General features: G+C 43.1%; 1 protein-coding gene across 1 annotated transcript in view; it reads left to right on the top strand.

The window, feature by feature from the left end:
- Positions 1-23,302, top strand: part of ppfia2 (PTPRF interacting protein alpha 2) — a 647,479-nt gene that overhangs the window by 120,099 nt on the left and 504,078 nt on the right. The window contains exon 4 of the mRNA XM_041215777.1: positions 455-475. Within this exon, the coding sequence (XP_041071711.1) occupies positions 455-475 (21 nt within the window). The remainder of the gene's footprint in view (positions 1-454; positions 476-23,302) is intronic.

Here is a 23,302-nt window from a genome sequence, read left to right as displayed (position 1 = left end):
AAAGGGATAAAACAATGAATAAAATTAATAAATAAATATAAAAATGTGGATTAAAAATGAATGTAGAAAAAGGGGATTAAAAAAAGAGGAGAGTGCTCATGGTCTGAAGTTGTTGAACTCAATGTTAAGTCCAGAAGGCTGTAAAGTGCCTGATCGGAAGATGAGGTGTTGTTCCTTCAGTTTGAATTGGGCTTCACTGGAACGTTGTAGCAGGCCAAGGATGGGCATGAGAGCAGGATGGTGTGTTGAAATGGCAAGCAACAGGAAGGTCTGGGTCATGCTTGCAGTCAGACTGATGGTGTTCTGCAAAGCGGTCACCCAGTCTGCGTTTGGTCTCCCCAGTGTAGAGGAGACTACATTGGGAGCAGCAAATGCAATAGACCAAATTGAAGGAGGTGCAAGTGAAGCGCTGCTTTACCTGAACGGAGTGTTTGGGCCCTTGGACAATGAGGAGGGAGGAGGTAAAGGGGCAGATGTTGCACCTTCTGCGGTTGCATGGTAAGTTGCCGTAGGAAGGGGATGAGGTGTTAGGAGTGATGGAGGAGTGGACCAGGCTGTCCCAGAGGGAATGGTCCCTATGGAACGCTAACAGGGAGGGTGAGGGGAAGATGTGTTTGGCGGTGGCATCATGCTGGAGTTGGTGGAAATGGCAGAGGATGATCCTTTGAATGCAAAGGCTAGTGGGGTGAAACTTAAGGACAAGGGGGACCCTATCATGGTTCTGGGAGGGAGGGGAAGGTGTGAAGACAGAGGCGCAGGAGATGGGCTGGACACAGTTGAGGACCGTATCAACCACGTTGGGGAGGAAACCTTGGCTAAGGAAGAAGGAAGACATGTCAGAAGCGCTGTTTTGGTAAGTGGCATCATCGGAACAGATGCGGCGGAGGCGAAGGAACTGAGAGAATGGGATGGAGTCCTTACAGGAAGCAGGGTGTGAGGAGATGTAGTCGAGGTAGTAGTGGGAGTTGGCAGACTTGTGATGAATATTGATGGCAGTCTATGGTGGCAGAAATGGAGACAGAGAGGTGAAGGAAGGCAAGGGAAGTGTCGGAGATGGACCATGCGAAGGTGATAGAGGGGTGGACAAAGTTATCCATCGTACCTGCGAAGCAGTGTCATCAAAGAAGGAAACATAATTTGGAGCGGGTACTGAAAAGATATCATAGAAATGTACCAGGGATGAAATATTTGAGTTACAGGACATTTGGGAACAATAAACTTCTTTGCTTGGCTTATGCTATGTGAGCATTTCACTTTCATAAGAATGTTCTTATCTAATTTAAACTCATCGAAAAGTAATATGTACCTGTCCTTTATATTAGCTAGAATTTGTAAAATAGTTTTATAACACAAAATGACTAAAAGAAATCCATCCTTCCTAAAATATTTGCATTAGGAAACATAATAGTGGCCTTCCAGAAGTAAAGGAGATGCATATTAAAATCAAGTGCCCAGACCACCTGTTAAGTTTTTTGTCTGTGGGAAAAACTTATTGGGCAGGATTTTTCCGTTGGTATGTGGGGGCAGGCCCGACACATAAAATGATGGTGATGATGTCGGATGTGCGTCCTATTAAGGCCATTAAGGATTCAATTAAGGCTATTATAAATGCTGCCTGAGCAGCCTTAAGGTTGGTGGGCAGGCGAAAAGACCAAGCAGCCTTCGTGTTTTTTGGGAAGCTTCATCCACGAGCGGGATGAGGTTTCCTAAAGCTTTTATTAATTAAATTAAATTATTTTCATTAATATTAAAACATGTCCCAACTCATGTGACACGGCCACATGAGGGGACATGTGTAAATCAATTTATAAACCTTTTATTTAATTTTTTTGAACATCGATTCAATCTCCCTGAGGCAGCTCTCCCTCCTCCCCCTGCCCGCACAGGTAGCGCTGAACACTACCAGCCACGTATTATGCTGAGTGGGCCTTAATTGGCCTGTCCCCGTAAAATGGCGGTGCAGAGTCGATCATGACAGAGATCGGCTCCGCCTCTGCCCACTCCCACTGAGCCCACCCGCCATATGAAAAATCTTGCCCATTGGGAACGCGTAACTTTTTAAATGCAATAGTTGAGTATAATAATCTAGGTATAACATTTCTTATTGCAGATGCAACAGAAAATGGCGTACTATAGAAATTTGAATTAGTAACTTGAAATATATGTATTTATCTATGAATTGGACAATTTGGAAAATCTTTTAGAAGCTTTTTCACTGCAGTACTAACTGAAGCCTGTGAAGGTTGAAATTAGAATCTGGTAATAGAATTACTAGAAGATTTATATGAAAATAATTCTGTATTTCACCAAATTTTTATGTGGACTGACACATTTATTTTGAGCTCTGATCAATTTTGACAGAACATGTGAACTAATGTCTCTTTGCACTTGGAAACAGGCATAGCCCTTTTAGCTCAAGCTAGAGGAATATGGGAGTGGTTTGTAGTTTCAAGCTGCCATTATTTTGCTATTTTTTTCAGTTCTTAACCATGAATGTTCGGCTTTATAAGGGTATATTTAATTCCCATGTGCTGATGCTGCATCAGTGTTTTTCACCAAAAGCACTTCCATAGGACTGTACAAACAACATGAGGCCAAATTTCCTCAGTTGTTCCACTGAATTCTGACCAAAATTTAGCAGGAGTCACAAGGAACATGCTGGTAGATGGTGTTGGCACAGATAGCCAGACCCCAACCCAAATGTGATTTCTTGTTTGGCCATTGTTCCTTACAAGGCTAGAGATGCCAATGCAGCCGTGTTTGGGGCAAGGATTCCCTAAGCCGACCCACAAAGGACATGAGATTTGACTGGATGCTAGTATGCTGAGTCATATGAAGCATATCGATATCTGGAAGGGTGCAAGGGGATCCATCAAGAGAAGCAGGGGTTGATTATGTTCCCAGGCCAGGGCAGTGCCTGGATTGAAAGCTGGCAATTCTTTTGCAAAATGTTAATACCACCCCCAATGCAAGCTGCTGAAGGAGGCTGTGAATGGATTCACAGGTATGGTGTGGCTGGGGTTGCTGGTGGTGGGCAGAGCGGGATGGTGAGGGGAGAGTTTTGTGCAGCTCTCCAGATATGTCTGAGGCCTGTGACAACATGGTCCAGGTAATTATCCGAGATGCATTTGTAAAATCATACAGTGTAGAAAGAGGCCAAATTCATCATGTCTGCAGCTCTTTGAAAGTGCTAGAAAATTAGTCCCACTCCCCTGCTCCTGCCATGCAGCACTAAAAATTTTTTCTTCTTCAAGTATTTATCCAATTCCCTTATGAAAACTTCTCTGTTCCAAGAAGAGCAACTCCAATTTCTCTAGTCTGTTTACACAATTGAAGTCTTTCATCCCTGCCACCTTTCTAGTAAACTTCTTCTGCACTCTCGCCAGGCCCTGACATCCTTCCTAAAGTATGATGCCCAGAAATGGCCACAGTGTTCTAGCCGGGGCCTAATCAATGTTTGATAAAAGTTTAGCACAACTTTCTTGCTTCTAGGAACATGGGAAATGAATAGGTCATCCAACCTCTCATGCATTCAGACAAGTGGGTGGGTAAGTGGCAAATGGAATTCAATCCAGAGAAGTGTGAGGTAATGCATTTTGGGAGGGCAAACCATACAAGGGAATAATCAATAAATGGGAAGATATTGAGAGGGGTTGAGGAAGTGACAGACCTTGGAGTGCATGTCCACAGGTCCCTGAAGATGGCAGCACAGGTGGAAAAGGTGGTAAAGAAAGCATAGGGAATGCTTTCCTTTATTGGACTAGGTATTGAATACAAAGGTAGGGGTGTAATGCTGGAACTGTATAAAACGTTGGTTAGGCCACAGTTGGAATTTTGTGTACAGTCCTGGTCAAAAGCTTACAGGAAGGACATAATTGCTCTGGAAAGAATACAGAAGAGATTTACAAGAATGTTGGCAGGGCTTGAAAATTGCAGCTATGACGAGAGATTGGATAGGCTAGGGTTGTTTTCCTTAGAACAGAGAAGGCTGAGGGGTGACCTAATTGAGGCTGTATAAAATTATGAGAGGACTTAGATAGGGTAGACAGGAAAGACTTGTTTCCCCTGGCTGGAGGGGTCAGTTACCAGGGGGCATAGATTTAAGGTGATTGGTAGAAGGATTGGAGGGGGCATGAGGGTGCCTGGAATTCACTGCCTAAATTGATGGTTGAGGCTGAAACGCTCAACTCATTTAAAAGGTACCTAGATATGGACCTGAATTGCTGTAACCTGCAAGGCTAGGGACCAGGTGCTGGAAAGTGCAATTAAAAATGAGCGGCTAGCTTCTTTTTTTCTCTTTTTATGGCTTATGCAGACACAATGGGCTGAATGGCCTCTTTCTGTGCCATAACTTTTCTATGGTTCTATGGTGGGATCATGGCTGATGTATAAACACTCCATACACCCACGTTGGCTGCATATCTCTTAACTATACTTGGGTAGCAAAAATTTATCGATCTTGGATTTAAAATTATGATGTAAACAAGAATATACCACTTTTTGTGGCAGAGAGTTCTACACTTCTACGCCCATTGTGTGTAGAAGTGTTTGCTAACTTCTCTCCTGAATGGTTTGACTCTGATTCTAAAGTTATATATCCCTGTCTTAGATTCTTCCCATCAGTGGAAGATTTTTCTCCATCTGCTCTATCAATTACTTTCAAAAATCTAAAAAAAAACTCCAATGAAATTTCCCCTAAATCTTCTATATTCTGGGGAAAACATGGCTAGTTTATGTCAACTCTCCTCATTATCTAAACCTCAAAGCCCTGATGACATTCTGGCTAATCTTTGTTGTACTCCTTCCAAGGCCAATATATTCTTTCTAAGGCGCAGTACCTAGAACAGTGCTACAGAAGTTGTCTAACCAGAGCTTTCTATAGCTGTAGCAAAACTCTCTCCCCTTCAACCATTCTAGTTATAATGGCTAATGTTCCATTAGCCTTTTTGACTATTCTTTGCTTGTGACCAGTATATTTTATTGTTCTGTGGTCCATGAATTTCTAAGTCACACTGGACCTCCACTGTCCTTGGCTTTTCAGTTAAAAAACTTATCCTTTTTTGGTCCATGTGCCATAATTTTGCCCACTCACTTAATCTATCAATGTATCTTTGTAATTTTATATCTCAATTTATAAAACCAGTCATCCTGTATGCCTTTTTAACAGCTTTCCACCTTCAAAGATTTGTGCATTTATACCTTTAGGTCTCTAAGTTCCTGCACCCCCTTTAAAATTGTATCATTGGTTTGTATTGCCTCTGCTCGTATTTCCTAACAAAATGAATAACTTCACAATTATCAGTGTTAAATTAATCCATCATGTGCCTGCCCATGTCATTGGTCTGTCTGTCCTCTGGAAGTTTATTACTACTATTCTCAATTTTTATTACATTTCTGAGTTTTGTGTCATCTGCAAACCTTGAAATTATGCCCTACATACCTAAATCCAGGGACCAAATTTTTGTCTGCTGTGGAGGCTTGTTTCTGTTCACAAAAGAACAAACTTGGAATGTTTCAGAGGAAATCCGATTTTCCTCCACATTCCCAAACCCATGCCATTTTTGTATGCTTTTCTCATGGGCCGGGAATGCCGCCTGTGCAAATAGGACATCCGCTTCCGCTGAAGTCGGGCTCCCCAAGTATAAGAGGGGGACAAAAATCACATTTCCAAACTTCTGCCATTTTCGTCAGGACCCACGGGTTTAGCGAACTGCATAAACATATGTCCCCTCACTTGAGTCATGAAGAAATTCGCCAGGCTGGGAAGAATTTGTGAGTAAATTGCAACAACTTTCTGTAGTGCTTTTCTGCAACTTTTAAACCACTAAATACTATCAGCAAGCAAGCTGAGGGTCTGGCAGAGAAGGGAGAATGGAGGAAAGATTCCCTTAAATCCACACCCAGGATATCTGAACACCACCAAGAAAGAGCCCTGTGCCTTAAAACTAAGCCTCCTGAGTAAAAGCACTTTTAAAATCTGCAATCGAGAATGGGTGTAGCCCCATCCAATCTGCAGTAGTTAGAGGCATTGGTGGAGCAGAAGCAGGAACAGCAGCCTGAAATGCCTTGCCGGCCACATGCACGGCTCCAAGGCAGGGAGGCATCATGGCACTACGTGCCTGTGAGAAAGAGGTGTGTAATGCTGAGGAACAACCCACCTGAGAGGCTATACAGGAACAGAGTAACATACCTTAATATGACCTAGAGGCAATGCCGGAGAAGGAAGCGTCTGCCCCGAGGGGCAGTGGCTGAACTTTGCAACCTTTTGTGAGAAGACCTCCAGCCAACAGGAAACCAGAGGCATGCACTCCCAGTGGCCTTGAAGGTGACCTTCAATTTCTTCATGACTCGTTCTTTCCAAAGCTTTGCAATTGACCTCTGTGGATTTCACAGTGAGCAGCATACATGTGCAAGCAGCCGATGCCCTTTTTGCTGGGGTAGGGCACTTCATCCCTTTTGACACAGATGTTGCAATGCAGACTCAGATGGTGACAGGATTTTCCTCACCCAAGGATTCCCCCAGAAGTGAGGTATAGTTAATGGCACACACGTGGCAATAAGAGCACCCTATGTGAATGCTGAGAGGCACAACATAGAAACATGGAAAATAGAAGCAGAAGTAGATCATTCGGCTATTCGAGCCTGCTCCGCCATTCAATATGATCATGGTTGATCCTCTATCGCAGTACCATACTTCTGTGCTCTCCCCATTCCCCTTGACGCCTTTAGAGTCCAGAAATCTATCTATTTCCTTCTTAAATGCACTCACTGACTTGGCTTCCATGGCCTTCTGTGGCAGAGAATTCCATAGGTTCACCATCCTCTGAGTAAAGAAGTTTTTCCTCATCTCAATCCTGAATGGTCTACTTCGTATCCTGAGCTTGTGACCCCTTGTTCTAGACTCCCCTCCCAGCCAGAGGAAATATCATCATTGCACCCAGTCTGTCCAGCCCTGTCAGAATTTTATGTGTTTCAATGAGATCTCCTCTCATTCTTCTAAACTCCAGTGAATTCAGGCCTAATCGGCCCAATCTTGCCTCATACGACAATCCTGCCATCCCAGGCATCAGCCTGGTGAACCTTCACTGTACTTCCTCGATGGCAAGTGTTTCCTTTCTTAGGTAAGGAAACCAAAACTGCACACAATACTCCAGGCATGGTCCCACCAAGGCCCTATACAGCTGCAGTAAGACAACCTTGCCTTGCTCCTGTACTCAAGTCCTCTCGCAATGAAGGCCAACATACCATTTGCCTTCTTAACTGCTTGCTACACCTGCACGCTTTCTTTCAGTGATTGGTGTACAAGTCCCAAGTCCCTTTGTACATCAATGTTTCCCAATCTATCACCATTTAAATAATACTCTGCCACTTTGTTTTTCCTACTGGAGTGGATAACCTCACACTTAACCATGATATACTGCATCTGCCACGTATTAGCCCACTCATTCAACCTGTCTAATTCACCTTGAAGCCTGTTAACACTCTCCTCATTGCTCACATTCCCACTGAATTTCGTGTCATCAGCAAACTTGGAAGTATTACATTTGGTTCCCTCATCCAAATCATTGATATATATTGTGAATAGCTGGGGCCCAAGCACTGATCCCTGCGGTACCCCACGAGTCACTGCCTGCCACTCTGAAAAAGACCCATTTATTCCTACTCTCTGTTTCCTGTCTGCTAACCAGTTCTCAATCTATACCTATATATTTCCCCCAATTCCATGTGCTTTAATTTTGCACACTAACCTCTTAATTGGGACTTTATCAAAAGCTTTCTGAAAATCCAAATACACTACATCCACTGGTTCTCCCTTATCTATTCTGGTAGTTACATCCTCAAAGAACTCCAGTAAGTTTGTCAAACATGATTTCCCTTTTATAAATACATGTTGACTTCGTCTAATCCCATTCATATTTTTTAAGTGTCCTGCTATCACATCCTTTATAACATACTGTAGCATTTTCCCTACTACTGAGGCTAGGCTAACTGGCCTATAATTCGCTGTTTTCTCCATCCCTCTTTTTTTAAATAGCGGGGTTATGTTTGCCACCCTCCAATCTACCGGGACTGTTCCAAAATCTACAGAATTTTGGAAGATGACAATCAATGCTTCCATTATTTCCATGGTCACCTCCTTTAGTACCCTGGGATGTAGATTATCAGGCCCTGGGGATTTATTGGCTTTCAGTTCCATTCATTTCTCCAGCACTATTGTTTAAGAGAAATTTATGGAACTGAAAGGGCTACCACTCCATGAATGTGTAACTCCTCTGTGGCCACTGCAAAAGGGTTTTATATGTCTGCACCTGCTACCCTGACAGATGCCAAGATAATTTATCCTCAGGGCATCTAGGCCGCCAAGAATGTTTAGATCCACCCCCACAGTACACTCCTCGATACTCAAGGGTAAGGGCTATAGTTAGAACCATATCTACAAGAACTATATTTTATTTATTTTATTTTAAAATTTGGAAGGGCATTGCATTATTTGGATATTTGGGAACTGACCTGGGTTTATTTAAAAAAGTCATAAGTTCATCTTGGATTCTGACCAAGCATGACTTTTGACTTTTCCAGGAAATCACCTGACCAGAATGTCCCTTGAGGCGGCGTGTGTTTGTGGGGGGTGGGGGGGGTGGGGGTGGGGTGCAGGGGAGGCGGGGTAGAGAGAGCTTTTGTTTTATTCGTTCACGGGATGTGGGCTTCGCTGGCTGGGCCAGCATTTATTGCCCATTCCTAGTTGCCCTTGAGAAGGTGGTGGTGAGCTGCCTACTTACACTGTTGCAGTCCATGTGGTTTAGGTACACCCACTGTGCTTTTAGGAAGGGAGTTCCAGGATTTTGACCCATCGACAGTGAAGGAACGGTGATATATTTCCAAGTCAGGCTGGTGAATGACTTGGAGGAGAATTTCCAGGTGGTGATGTTCCCATCCATCTGCTGCCCTTGTCCTTCTAGATGGGTAGTGGTCACAGGTTTGGAAGATGCTGTCTAAGGAGCCTTGGTGTATTCCTGCAATGCATCTTGTAGATGATACACACTGCTGCTACTGTGTGTCGGTGGTGGAGGGAGTGAATGTTTGTGGATGTGGTGCCAATCCAGCGGGCTGCTTTATCCTGGACATTGTCAAATTCCTTGAGTGTTGTGGGAGCTGCACTCATCCAGGCAAGTGGGGAGTATTCCATCACACTGCTGACTTGTGCCTTGTAGATGGTAGACAGGCTTTGGTGAGTCAGGAGGTGAGTTACTCATCACACGATTCCTGACGTCTGACTTGCTCTTGTAGCCACAGCATTTATATGGCTAGCCCAATTCCGTTTCTGGTCAATGGTAACCCCTAGGACGTTGATAGTGGATGATTCAGTGATGGTAGCGTCATTGAAAGTGAAGGGACAATGGTTAGATTCTGTCCTGTTGGAGATGGTCATTGCCTGGCACTTTTATGGCGCGAATGTTACTTGCCACTTATCAGCCCAAGCCTGGATATTGTCCAGGCCTTGCTGCATTTGGACATGGACTGCTTCAGTATCTGAGGAGTCATGAATGGTGCTGAACATTGTGAAATCATCAGCAAACATCCCCACTTCTGACCTTATGATGGAATAAGGTCATTGATGAACAGCTGTAGATGGTTAGACCAATGGTTTGTATATTTGAACTGCAATCACTTTAATTGCTGAAAACAAACAGTTTTAAAGGCAAAGGCCGTAATGATTCACTGCAAATCACCTGATGGAAATGAGATTTATATTTTGAACATATTGTTTTTGAACTCAGTTGAGAATGATCTGAGATGGGGGAAAGCTGCCCAGCTTGCGCACTCCTTGTCTTGCTTGAAATCCAGTATGGTTATCAGTATCCAGCTGGGAATCCTTATCTCAGGGGAACTTGTCTATATTTGGAAATCCGAGAGGCTGAGATGAGAAGAATTGATCTGACTCTATTTTCCTCCATGCTGAAGCTCCTTGGTGAGATCCTCCAGACATCTACTTGGACTAGTGATTTCTCTTTGCACAAGGGACCACCAGATGAACAGCGACAAAACTCTATGAACTTTATCTTTTTTAATACGTTTTGTATTCAACCGTCCTTCTCTGCAGAGACCTTATTTGTTTGTCCTTTGTGTATGTGTGTGTGCATATGTGAATGTGTGCATGTGTGTTGGGGAATTTTAAAAGGAATAGATAGTTACACTTCCAGATTACAAATTGTGTGTTAACCAGTTTTTGCAACGTGTTTTAGAAAATAAGTTTCGCTTTATAATAAATTCTGAGTTTATAGAAAGAAGCCTGGTTAAAGTCTCTTTTATTCTGGGCCAAAAGTAGCAAAGTTAAATAATTGGCTATTTTGGTAAGTGACTTAAACATGTACACTAACAGTATGACCTGTGGAGTAGGGGGGCTGGATAACTGCACTCCCATCCCAGTCGTAGCAGTAGCCATTGAAAACGTGGGTCTCACACCCCCGCAACATCCCCAGACCCAACCGCAGGAAGGTATATTGAGAGCCACTTTCACACAATGAATGAAAACATTCATTGAACAGGCCATTGATCTTTTAAAGACGAAGATCAGGTGCCTGGACTGCTCAGGGGGCTCACTACAATATGCACCTCACAGAGTCCTCAAAATCATTGTGGGTCTTCTGCATGCTTCACAAACTGCACCGAGAAGAGGGTTGGTTCTTCATTCAGAGGATGAAGAGGGATGGGGCTCTCCCCTGATGGGGAAGATGAGGAGGATGAGGAGGAAGCATTTCGTACCCATGAGGAGGGTGGGGCGGAAGGCCAACAGTAGTGGAGGGAGGAGTTGTCCCCACACATATGCTATGAGGTGTCTATGCAGGATGCCATCAGTGCCAGAGACCTTATCATACAATCATACATTCACGTGATGAGACCCTGCCATGAAATTGAAAGCTGATCTGGAGATCAAAGTAGGTGCATGACTATACCAAGGGAAGGCCTTTGGAAGGATCCTGCAATCCAGACATTTTAGAGGATTGATGAACCACATGTGGATGCACAGCTCAGGTCGGCTGAGACAAAGTCTTGTTGAACTGCATGGACATATCCAAAACTCTGTAAATATACTGTAAATAGTTATTATTTTCCACAGGTAGGGATATTTATTTGTTCTATTTACACATCTCCAGTTTATTTCTTAACATAACTTAAGTTATCCAAACACCACAGTGATTCCATTAATGCACTAACCAATGCATTGTCCTCCACTTCTATATAGTGCCCTCCCCCTCCACTCCCTTTTTTTATTAATTTATGGGATGTGGGCATTGCTGGCTAGACCAGCATTTATTGCCCATCGCTAACTGACCTTGAGAAGTTGGTGGTGAGCTGCCTTATTGAACCACTGCAGCCCATGTGGAGTAGGACACCCACAGTGCTGTTACGGAGGGAGTTCCAGGGTTTTGACCCAGTGGCAGTGAAGGAACGGCAATTTATTTCCAAGTCAGGATGGTGAGTGGCTTGGAGGTGAACTTCCAGGTGGTGGTGTCTCCATGTGTCTGCTGCCTTGTCCTTCTATATGGTAATGGTTGTGGGTTTGGAAGATGTTGTCTAAGGAGCCTTCCTTAGGTGAGTTCCTGCAGTACATCATTGTTGCCATGGAGGAGTTGGAGGCAGGCTGCTTACATCCCTGACCAAATGGCTGTGAGGGTTGTGATGGTTGACCTTGTCATGCAGGGACCGGTTGAGGCTTTGCCTCAGACTGCACTATCTGCATCTCTGCAGGGACAACCGCCCTTGCTTGGACCAAGCTAGCAGATGGAGCATCTGGCTGAGGGGCCAAGGAATCAGGATGGTGAGATTTCCTCCAAAAGCATGGAGCACTCACCCTCTTCCTCTGAATACAGAGCCCTTGGGGGGTTAGGAAATAGAGATAGTTTAAGTAAGTTATAATTGTACTTTTTGAGTGTTAGGAATGAGTTTTAGCTTTAATATTTAAGCTTGCTTTGTATTTTGTATCTTTGTGTTAAGAAAGGTCAAATTGTGTTTTAGTTTCACTTTAAATGATGCTTGCATTTCTAATGAGGAGTTAACTTAAGAAGTTAAGCAAACACAAGAGTAGAAAAAAAAACAGTGATGTTACCTCGCAACAAGGGTCCAGAAAGGCAGGTCCCTCCCACAGAGAAACACAGAAGAAGAGAAACAGCAGTTTGTTTTGGAAGCTGTGTTCAGTTGGTTTTGAAAGCAGCTGCCAGGAGAGACTGGAGCGAGATGGACAGATAGCAAGTCCCAAGCTAAAGAAAAGACCCCAAAATCCAGGGGAGTGAAGCAGGGAAAAGCCCAAAGCAGACCTTCTAGTCAAAGGAAGGACAGGTCCTGTTAAGTGAAGTTAAGAGTGAGGGGCAGAGAAGGGTACCAAGCTTTGTTAAAAGCTTTAAGCTTAAACAGATAAAGGCTTGAGAAGAGGCAAGAAGGTCCAAAGAGACAACTGAAGGTCTGCAACTCTTTGCTATGAGCATGTGACGCAGTGGTGTGTTGTTGACAGCTGAGTTGGTGAGAAAGGGTGTGTGGAAAATGGCTTGAATGCATATGGTACACAGGAGAGAGGAACATCGGAAGGACAGTTCAAAACCCTGGAGGTGAACCCTTGCAGAAGGCATCCGAGAGAAAGCATTAGTTTGGGAGAAGATTCTAAAGCGAGGTCTTGGAGAGTGGAGAATGAAAACCCTCATGTGAAAGACAGTGTAGTGAGACCGGTTGGCTCATGGTGTGACAAGCGTCTGGGGGGAGTTGAGGAGAGATCTATAGCGTCTTGTTGAGGTGGCACCTGTCACTTGGTTTCAGAGTGTGCTGTGCTTGACTACAGGTCACCAATTGGTTTACATGCACTATGTACTTACTGTGAACATTGAGTAAAAGATAGCTTTCATAACTTGTGTTATCCTTACAAATCTGTATATATCTGCAAAAATATAGTTGTGGATGAAGGAGGATATAATATAGTTCACCTTTTCTTGTTTAATAAATGTTTTATTCATTTGTAAAAAGTTCATCAGCTGACTCTGTTACTCTGTTCAGTGGCCACTCTCCACATATCTAAACAAACAAATAAAAGTTAGAATCTATTAAGTTGGGTTCCACCCTGCGATCAGGCTTTTCCAGGGGTAATCTCAGCTGGGGTCATAACAGTACCGATGGCTGTGGTGCTGGTGCCATCCCTGCAAGCCACTGATCTGCCACCTTTGAGAGAGCTCCGTTCAGTGGTCGCTGCTCCTCCCCCACTACTGCACTGGAGCTATTGAAGCTGCGAAGGCAATCTCGCTGCTTTGCATGAGGTCTCACCTCCTGCATACACTGCATGTGCTGGTGCAAGGAGCTTACCACGGGTTTGGCTACTCTCCCAAGGGTGCTTATCATGCACTCTCCAATCGAGGACATTGGCAAGGTCATGACAACAACAGACTCTTCCATTCAGAGTGTTGATCTCACAATGCCTCAGGAAACCTAGCTAGATGAGTACTTATCTGCCGCTGCTGGTCCACATACTTAATCCCAAAGTAGGACTTCGGAGCTTCTACCTCAATTGCCTGAGGAGCAATCCTGCCACTCCCCTGTGAGCTGTGCGGAGACACTCATGCCTCAAAGTTCTCCTCTGGCACACTGGTGCTGTGCTGTTCAGTAATTGCTCTCTAGCCTATCTCTGTACTAAAAGCCACTGGAGTGTGTGTCTCTGGGCTGGTGACTGCTACCTCGTAAGATGTCGATGTTACACTAGCAGACAACTGGGTTTCCCCCTCCTGTCCGATGTCAGACTCCTCTCCGGGGTGTTGGAACCACAGCTGATGGACCTGTGAGAGAAACATAAGACAGCCATGGGCTGAGGCCCTGCACATCTTGCACCCCTCCCGTTGACCTTCTTCCCCAGCCACCCCTGACATGGTGCTACCATTAGTCGACTCCTCTTAGCCTGTGCCTCCTAGCCTGCGCACCTTCCTAACTTGGGGTGAAACATCACCCTTAGCAGCATCCTGCCGTCCCCAAGTACCATCCATCTCTCTTCCCCACCACCCCCGGCAGAAATTAAAGTTAGCTGTGCATTTGTATGATGCCCAAGGCTATGTGCTTCTGGGAGGGGCGGGGTGCTCTTTGTCATTTATATATTCTATTGCTGGCATTCTTGCGATGGCCATTACCCTCTCCTCTGCAAGTTTGATGTCCTTCAGGTTTGGGGACCCACTGCCTGATCTCGCCATCTTCCTCAGATTGTGGGCTCTCCTTTCCTGAATGGCAAAGATGGAAAGCGTGAAGTGTAGGCTTATCAAGGCATTGTTTTTGAAGATGCCTCCAAGGTGTCCTACATTTCTCTCCGATTTCCTCCATTCACAAGAGCATAAATTGTTTCCCCTTGGCTATGGACATTTGCTGCTGTTGCACTGCAGAGTGTCATGTGCACTACATACACATGAGGCCAGCTATGCTGCAAGCAGCAAGGCCAGTCTGCACACATGAGAGGAGTATGCCACTCACCTTATTTTGGTGCAAAGGTCACTAACGTGCTTACAACACTGGGTCCAGGCTCTCTGGAGCTGTCCTGAAGCACTAACCACCTTGGCAATCTTGTTCCAGGCTGTCTTGGTGGAACTGGGAGACCGCTTCCATTGGCTTTAATTTTACTCACATGTCTACTAAGTGGTATTTTCTCAAATGTCTTGTGAAAGTTCATATACACAACATCAACTGCACCAACCTCACCAGTTCTTGATCTCTGTTACTTCATTAAAGAACTCAATCAAGTTGGGCAAACTCATTTTGCTTTAAAAGAAACATATTTGTTTTCATTTATTATTCCAAATTTTCCCAAGCGCCAGTTAATTTTGTTCTGGATTATTGAGTTTAAAAGTGCCCTACCATTGGCATTAGGCTGACCGGCTTGTAGTTGCCAGATTTATTCCACTCCCTTCACTTCCTTTCCTCAACAGAGGTGTAACATTTGCATTTAAAACAGAAAATGCTGGAAAAACTCAGCAGGTCTGGCAGCACCTGTGGAGAGAGAAACAGAGTTAATGTTTTGAGTCCATATGACTTCTTCAGAGCTAAAGAGAAATAGAAATCTGATTAATTTTATACTGTTTAAGAGGGAGTGGAGCAGGTGAAGTAAGATAGAAGGTCAGGGATAGGTGACAGCTAAGGAGAGATTAACAAAGATGTCATGGACACAAGACAAAGGGAGTGTTAATGGTAGTGGTGAAGAAGGTGTTGATATTGGCATAAAGGTAAGATATTAGAAGGTCTTAATAGCAAAACAAGGGATGTAACATTTGCAGTCTTGGCACTTGGCACTTATCAGGTAGCTTTCCGGCAACTGATAAGTGCCAAGCACCACTCCCATATCTAAAGAGGATTGGAACAGAGTGGCCGGAGCCTCTGTAATTTCCACCCTTCCCTTAGCAACTTAGTATGCATACTTTGGGACTGGGTAACTTTGAGCACTGCCTACCTTATAAGTGCCTCCTCTTTACCTATTTTTATCCTATCCAATTTTTATACTACATCCTCCTTTACTATGACAATTGGCAGCTAGTGAAGACAGATGCAACTTATTCATTTAGTATCTCAGCCATGCATTTAGGCTTCTGGAAAAAAAATGTTTTTTGGTGTTTAAACAGGTTCCAATCTGTTGACAAATCTTATTAGTTAGATATTTTTAAAGATCTTTGGGCTCCCTTTTATGTTACCTGTTAACCTATTCTCATATATTTGCCATTTGACTTTATTAGTTTTCAAATCTCCCCTGCACTATTTGTGTCAGCTTGGTTCCCTAATGAACTAAGAACCCAACATTTATCATAACCCTCCTTTTCCTGTTACATTTTAATCTCTTTATTTTTTTGTAATTCAGGAGCTCTAGCTTTAGATGCCCTTCCTTTCCTCCTTGAAAAAATGTGCCCGGTCTGCACCCAAACTATCTTCTCTTTGAAGGGTCCCATTGCTCATTTACTGTTCTACTTGCCGGTCTTTGATCCCAAGCCACATGGGCTGGATCCCTTTTTAATTAGCTCTGCTGAAATTAGCTCTCCTCCAGCTAAGTATTTTCACTGTTGATTTTCCTTGATCCTTTTCCATAACTACTCTGATATTATACTAGCCAGGGTGCTTACTCGTCCCATACAGACGGGTGTCATCCCACTGAATTCAAATTTCAGCAGGGCTAGTGCGGGGGGAGGGAGGAGTGGGTGGAATCCCAATGTAATTGCCAGTATTGCATCTCACAAGTTCTTGTGGCTTACATATACACGTCTTTGTTTCAAAATCACTGCTTGTCACACAGAGTCCATGGTAACAGCATAGATCCAGCTACCTCTGTCCGTTTTCATTCATCTTGCTAATTCCTGGTGCCCTATGCAGGTTGGCCAAGCCGTGTAGTCAGTATCCACCCTTGCATTGAAGCCCCCAGAAGATACAGTCTCTCATTTCTAGGAATTCTCCTGGTGGCATTGTCAAGTGTCTCAGAACTGATTTTTGATATCTAGGGGTGGAGGCGAGTGTTGGAGCATAGATGCACAAGATTAACTGGACCCTCACTTGTTCACAAGCGAAGAGTGCAAGTCTTTCGGAGCCTTCTTTTGAGGCTCAATCATCACAAGTGACATTTCTTTTACTGAGAAACCCGCTCCATGCTCAGGTGTTGCCTCTTGGGCTTTCCCCTGCCAGAAGAATACCTAGTGTTTCTCTCTGAGGGGCCCACTTTGAGTGAGCTTATTTTCTTGCAGCGCAGCAATGTCCACAGCTGTCTTGTTTGCATCATCAACCTGCAGAAGATCATCAGTAAGGCCCAGGACACATGCTCCTTACATTCCAGCTTGTGATGCAAAAAACTTCTGTCTTCTTTGTTGAGTTTGGCTTGTCTGGTGCATAGATTGTCAACCCACCTAGAGAGAGATGACTCTCAAAGCTCCAAGCACCCATTGAAGCAAGCAGGTTGTGGTGAAACAGCACCTAATTGACACGGGGCTTCCCAACTTGGGGCTGGCAATGGCTATCCAAGGAGACACGATGATCTCTCCCACTGTTGGAAATAACCCCTGGCATTCATATTCTGCACCATTTGAGTGAGAGCTTATAATTGGTAACTGTTCCTTTCCATGTGGTGCCAATGATAAACCATGAATGGAGTGTCTTTTCCAGTGTGCAGGTCTGGGCAAATAATATGGAGACGCTGAGTTGCCCAAGCATCAGGAACCTCCTCTCGCATTGCTATTATTGTCCAAAGGAAAGGATAAAGCCAGTACTATTTGGTACCAGCCCTGCTGCAGGAGTTGCCGGAAAGCTACCTGATAAGTGCCAAGTAATCACCTGTGGGACTCCACTCCAGATTTTCTCTTGGAGTTAACTCCCTTGGCCTTCTTCTCTCCCAAGACACCCACATAGCAGTAAGGCTATTTATCCATAGCTGGGGGTCTGGTTTGTGGGCATCAGGGCATAACAACCTGCCACACACCTAGGGGCTAGGACCCCTTTGAGGCCCCTGTAGTTAAGCCTGGGACCACAAAGTATCCAGTTTACATATGTTGCCACAGGAAGGCATTACATATGGCTTGTTAATGTAGAGGCTATGGGAGGAGAGGCTAGGGAGAGGCTTATCCTCCTCAGCTCTCTTTTTCACAATGCTTATACTGCTAGCCAGCAGTGAGAGCTGAAGGCGAGAGGTGACAAGCAGATTAACTGCTGCATACCACCCACTATGCTAACGCATGACACATCACTTCACAGAAACATACTAAGTAGAATGATGGGGCTATAATTGGCCTGATTGGAGTTGTCCTGCTCTTTGTGGACAGGACATACCTGGGCAATTTTCCATGGTGTTGTAGTTCTACAGGCTTATCTTGGCTAAGGCTATAGCGAGTTCTGGAACACAAGTCTTCAGTACTATTGTTGGAATGTTATTGGGTTCCATAGCCTTTGCGCTCAGTTGGCTCTGCTGTTCTTAATATCACGTGGAGTGAGTCGTATTGGCTGAAGACTGGCATCTGTGCAGGAGATCTCAAGAGGAGGCTGAGATGGATCATCCACTCAGCACTTCTGGACGAAGATGGTTGTAAACTCTTCAGCATTGTCTTTTGCCCTGGCATGCTGGGCTCCCCCATCATTGAGGATGAGGATATTTGTGGAGCCTCCTCCTCCCATTGTTGTTTGATTGTCCACCAACATTCATGACTGAATGTGGTGGGGCTGAAAAGCTTTTATCTGATCTGTTAGTTGTGAGATGACTTAGCTCTGTCTATAGCATGCTGCTTCCACTGTTTGGAATGTTTGTACTCCCATGTTATAGCTTCACCAGGGTAGCATCTCAGTTTTAGGTTTGCCTGGTGTTGCTCCTGGCATGCTCTTCTCTACCCAAGATTGAATCAAGGTTGGTTCCAGGCTTGATGGCAGTGATAAAGTTGGGTATACACTGTGCCATCAGATTACAGACTTTTTTTAAGAGTACAATTCTGCTGTTGAGTATGACCCACAGCACCTGATAGCTTTGTTGCTATATCTAATTTGAATATATCCTATCTAGCATGTTGATGATGGCACACAACACAATGGAAGGTGTCTTCAGTTTGAAGACAGAACTTCATCTCCCCAAGGCTTATGTGATGGTTACCCCTACCAATGCTGTAGTGGATAGATGCAATTGGGACAGACAGCTTGGTGAGGACATGATCAAGTAGGTTTTTCCCACGTGTTGGTTATTTCACCACTGCCGCAAGCACCTTCTGGCTGGTGTGTCATTCAGGACCCTGCTATCTTGGTCAGTAGTAGTGCTACTGAGTTATGCTTGGTGATTGACACTGGAGACCTCTTTCAGAGTACATTCTGTGCCCTTGGTACCCTTAGTGTCTCTTCCAAATAGTGTTAAACGTGCAGAAGTACTGACTAATTAGTTGAGATAGATGGTAATCAGCAGGTTTCTTTGCCCATGTTTGAGCTGATGCCATGAGGCTTCATGGGTTCTGGAGTCAATGTTGAGGACTATCAGAGCGACTTGCTCCTGGCTGTGTACTGGGTCACCAGATCTGTTGATCTGGCCTGCTGGTGGGACAGGACATACCCAGGGATGGTGATGGAGGAGTCTCAGATATCGTAAGATATGATTTGGTGAGTATGTCCATGAAAGGCTGTTGTTTAATTAGTCTGTGAGACAGCTCTCCCAATTTTGGCACAAGTCCCAACATGTTAGTGAGGAGGACTTTGTAGGGTCAAAGGCAGGATGTGCCTTTGTTGTTTCTGATGCCTTGGTTAATGCTGGGTGATCCTTCCTGCTTTATTCTTAAATGACTTTTCAGTAGCCTGCTGGCCATTTCAGAGGGCAGTTAAGAGGCAGCTGCATTGCTGTTGGCCTGGAGTCAAATATAGACCAGACCAGGTAAGCACAGCAGATTTCTTCTCTGAAGAGCATTAGTGAACCAGATGGGTTTTTATCACAATACGCCAGCTTCATGGTCACCATTACTGAGACTTGCTTTTTATTCCAGATATATTTAATTGATTGAATTTAAAGTTTCCTAGCTACTGTGGTGGGAATTGAACTCATGTCTCCAGGGCATTAGCACAGTGGAGTACTAGCCCAGTAATGTAATCATTATGCTACCATTCCCAGTCAATGTTATTCGAGTGTAATTTAGTTTTAACGGCATACTAAATTATAACCATTGATGAACAAGCTCTCTGGCCCTGGAAAACTAATTTTATAATTCTGTAATGTTAATTCTTGTCCTTCGACAGCAGCTTCCAAACATGCAACCTCTACCTAGAAGGACAAGGACAGTAGACGCATGGGAACACCACTACCTGCTAGTCCCCTTCCAAGTCACTCACCATCCTGACTTGGAACTATATCACCATTCATCCATCATTGCTGGATCAAAATCCTGGAACTCCCTCTCTAACAGCACTGTGGATGTATCTACATCACATAGGCTGCAGTGGTTCAAGAAGGTAGCTCACCACCACCTTCTCAAGGGCAATTAGAGGTGGGCAATAAATGCTGGCCTTGCCAGCGATGCTCGTATTCTGAAAATAAATTGTTTTTTTTATAAAAATCCCATCGATCTTAATATAGATTTAAGTTTATGTATGATATTGCAGCTTCTAAATGTGTATGTCTCAATCTTTATTCTGCTTTCTATAACATTTCTAAAAAGTGACAGAGCATCTGTGGATTTTATTTCCTGACTCACTGTCTGAGAATTCTTCAGTGATTGACTACTCACCCTGCTTGATGACACACTGTTGCTAGATGCCTGGAGATCCCTGTGCCTTATGTCAGATTCAAATTGATGTCAGGAAAGATGAAATCACTAGATCTTTACAGGCATCTTATTTCAAAATTAGCAGTAATGCCAATGCTTCATCACTGACTGCAAAATTCAGGCCCTTGTTTCATCAGTGAGCTACCTGTTTTTGTTCCTAGCACATTGGTTTGATGGGTATGAGGCCCGAGGCCCAGTAACAGATGCTCCTATGGCATTCAGTGGCCCTGCATTTCCAAAAATGGGCACTGCCAACATCCCTAGGCATTTATTTTTAGTTAGATTAAGGTTGTGGCTGAATAGGTTCAATGAACACATTGTAAAATCAAATTTAATGTAAGTGAATAATTGAGGCTGCTAGTGCACGTAATCAAGTGGAAATAATTTATGCATATAGATGTAACTTCAACTAGTATAAATTCTTGAGGCTTCTGACAAATCAGATACCATTAAAAATGTAGTTATTAATCAAACAATACATGATTTTTTTTTAGCATCTACTGTTTCCAAGTTAAGCCTTTTCTTACTTTACTGGCAAAGAGTAAGTTCTTACTTCCAATATGAAATGATGCTTGCAATAAGCTAGCAGAAGTAATGTGCAGGTGACATTGAAAAGCCTGGATGCTCCGTAACGACAGGCAATTTTAATCTTGAGTAATAAAACGGTTTTCTTTGTAATGTAATTGTAGATCATAAAGCAACTTAACAAGCTATCCTTTCGCAAACAAATTTTTAACATATAAATTTGACATAAGGGAAAATAGTAGTGATTATAATGTTGAATTTTATTCTGACTTAATTTATTTGCATTTGTAGAGATTTTTCTTGACAAAAATATCCTGTTGCTTGTTTTTAAAGTCCACATCCAATTTGTATTCCAACAGAACAGTATTTGTTATAAGAAATAACAAATTGTTAGCCAGCGTATGACATTTTCTCCATTTTGATCCTATTGGGTGGGTGGGTTTCTGCTAATTAAAGTTTGTAGCTGGAGTAAGCTATGCTGTCTATAATTTTTGTTTCAGTGTAGAAGGTACTGCATTGTTAAATGTAATAACACCAGGATATGTAGGCTAATTTAAAAAAATGATCAACATTTGATTCAATCTAGTTGAAGCTCTGAATGCAAAAGTTAAAAATAACTTTTTCAAGTTTGTTTTTTAGATGTGTGAATGTTCATGGGCATTAAACAAATAGTAGTCAGTTGAAACAGATATCCAAATACATATTAAAGACACATGTCATCATTTCTAAAGTAGCTATAACAGAGTTTGCATGAAAATCAAGAGCCTGTATTAACTATACTGGATGATAATTAATTTGTTAAGTTAATAATGTTACAATCCCCATAGAGGCTGGTAACATTGAAAAAAAATTCAAACTTCCAGTTAATAGCTGAAAAAGATTACACAAATTTTCATGTTTTAAGATTTTTACTGTAACAAGTGACTAAAAACATTAACTAAACACTATTTCTGGAGGCAACTTATAGTCTAAACTATGGAAAGGAATGTTTCTCTTTAATATTTATCATATATCGCAATCTCAACAGAATTGCAGTCCTTTCAGCAAACAGTCCACAGTTGCTTTCTTCTTCCAATGGGGTTCATGTTTTTCTGTTTCACAAAGTAGTAACTTCAAGTGACTGTCTCCAGGCACTTGCCTCAGTTTTCAGAGATTTTCGCAAATCCATTACTAGCAGCAAAACCTGCTCTGATGATTCTTCTTGTCCACTGGTTACTTGATCTGGAATTCTATTTTATTTGGTGATCACTCTATTTGAAGAATGCTTTATGATACCTCTTAGCTTTACCATTTTACTAGTTTAAATCTTGTTCCCTAGTCCTGCTCTTGCAATTTAATTTAATCTTCAGAATTTGCCCTTTTCATTCAATAACACCTATAACTCGCATTTATGTTGTGTCTTTACTATGATGAATCATCTGAAGTTGCTTCACAGGAGCATTATAAAACAAATTATGACATTGTGTCACATAAGGAAATATTAGCTCAGGTGACCAGAAGCTTGGTCTAAGAGATAGGTCTTAAAGAGTGTCTTAAAGGAGGAAAGAGAGAGGCACAGTGGTCTAGGGAGGGTATTCAAGACCTTGGGGCCTAGGCAGCTAATTGGGGATACATAAGAGGCCAGTTGGGGTGGTGGCTTAGTGGTATTGTCACTGGACTGGTAATCCAGAGACCCAGGATAATGCAAAATAAAAACAGAAAATGCTGGAAAAACTCGGCAGGCCGGGCAGTATCTGTGGAGAGAGAAACAGAATAAACTTTTTGAGTCCATATGACTCTTCTTCAGAGGCAATGCTGTGGGGATCTAGGTTTGAATCCCACCATGGCAGATGGTAGAATTTGAATTTAATAAAAATCTGAAAGTCTAATGATGACTGCTAGGAAATAGAGATAGCTTAAGTAAATTATATTTGTATTTTTTTGTGTTAGGAATGAGCTTTAGCTTTAATTTTTAAATTTGATTTGTATTTCTGTGTTAAGAAAGGTCCACTTGAGTTTTAGTTTCATTTTGAAAGAAGCCTGTATTTCTAATGAGAGTTTTATGACTCTAAGCTAAGTTAAACAAACAAGAGTAGAGAAACTTGGGCCGTTTCCTAGCAACAGGGACCCAGAGAGGCAGGTCCCTCCCACACACACACAGAAGAAACTAGAAACAGCAGGTTTTGAACTGGAAGCTGTTTGAATTCAGTTGTTTTTGAAAGTAACTGCCAGGAGAGACTGGAGCAAAGCTAGTCCCAAGCTAAAAAAAAACCCCCAAATCCAGGGGAGTAGAACAGAAGAAAATACCAAGAAGACCTTCTAGTCAAAGGAAGGACAGGAACCTGGAAAATGTCCTGTTAAGTGAAGTTAAGAGTGAGCGACAGAGAAAAAGGCTTTGATCTTCAGATTTAAAGACACGAAAGCTGCAGAAAGCAGATTCAAAGTGAGAACAGATTGAAGGAGGCCAGAAGGTCCAAAGAGATAACTGAAGGTCTGTAACTCTTTGCTATGGGCATGTGAAGCAGTGGTGT

Source organism: Carcharodon carcharias, chromosome 21, assembly GCF_017639515.1.
Source record: "Carcharodon carcharias isolate sCarCar2 chromosome 21, sCarCar2.pri, whole genome shotgun sequence".
NCBI lineage: Eukaryota > Metazoa > Chordata > Chondrichthyes > Lamniformes > Lamnidae > Carcharodon > Carcharodon carcharias.
This window is presented reverse-complemented; position numbering and strand designations above follow the sequence as displayed.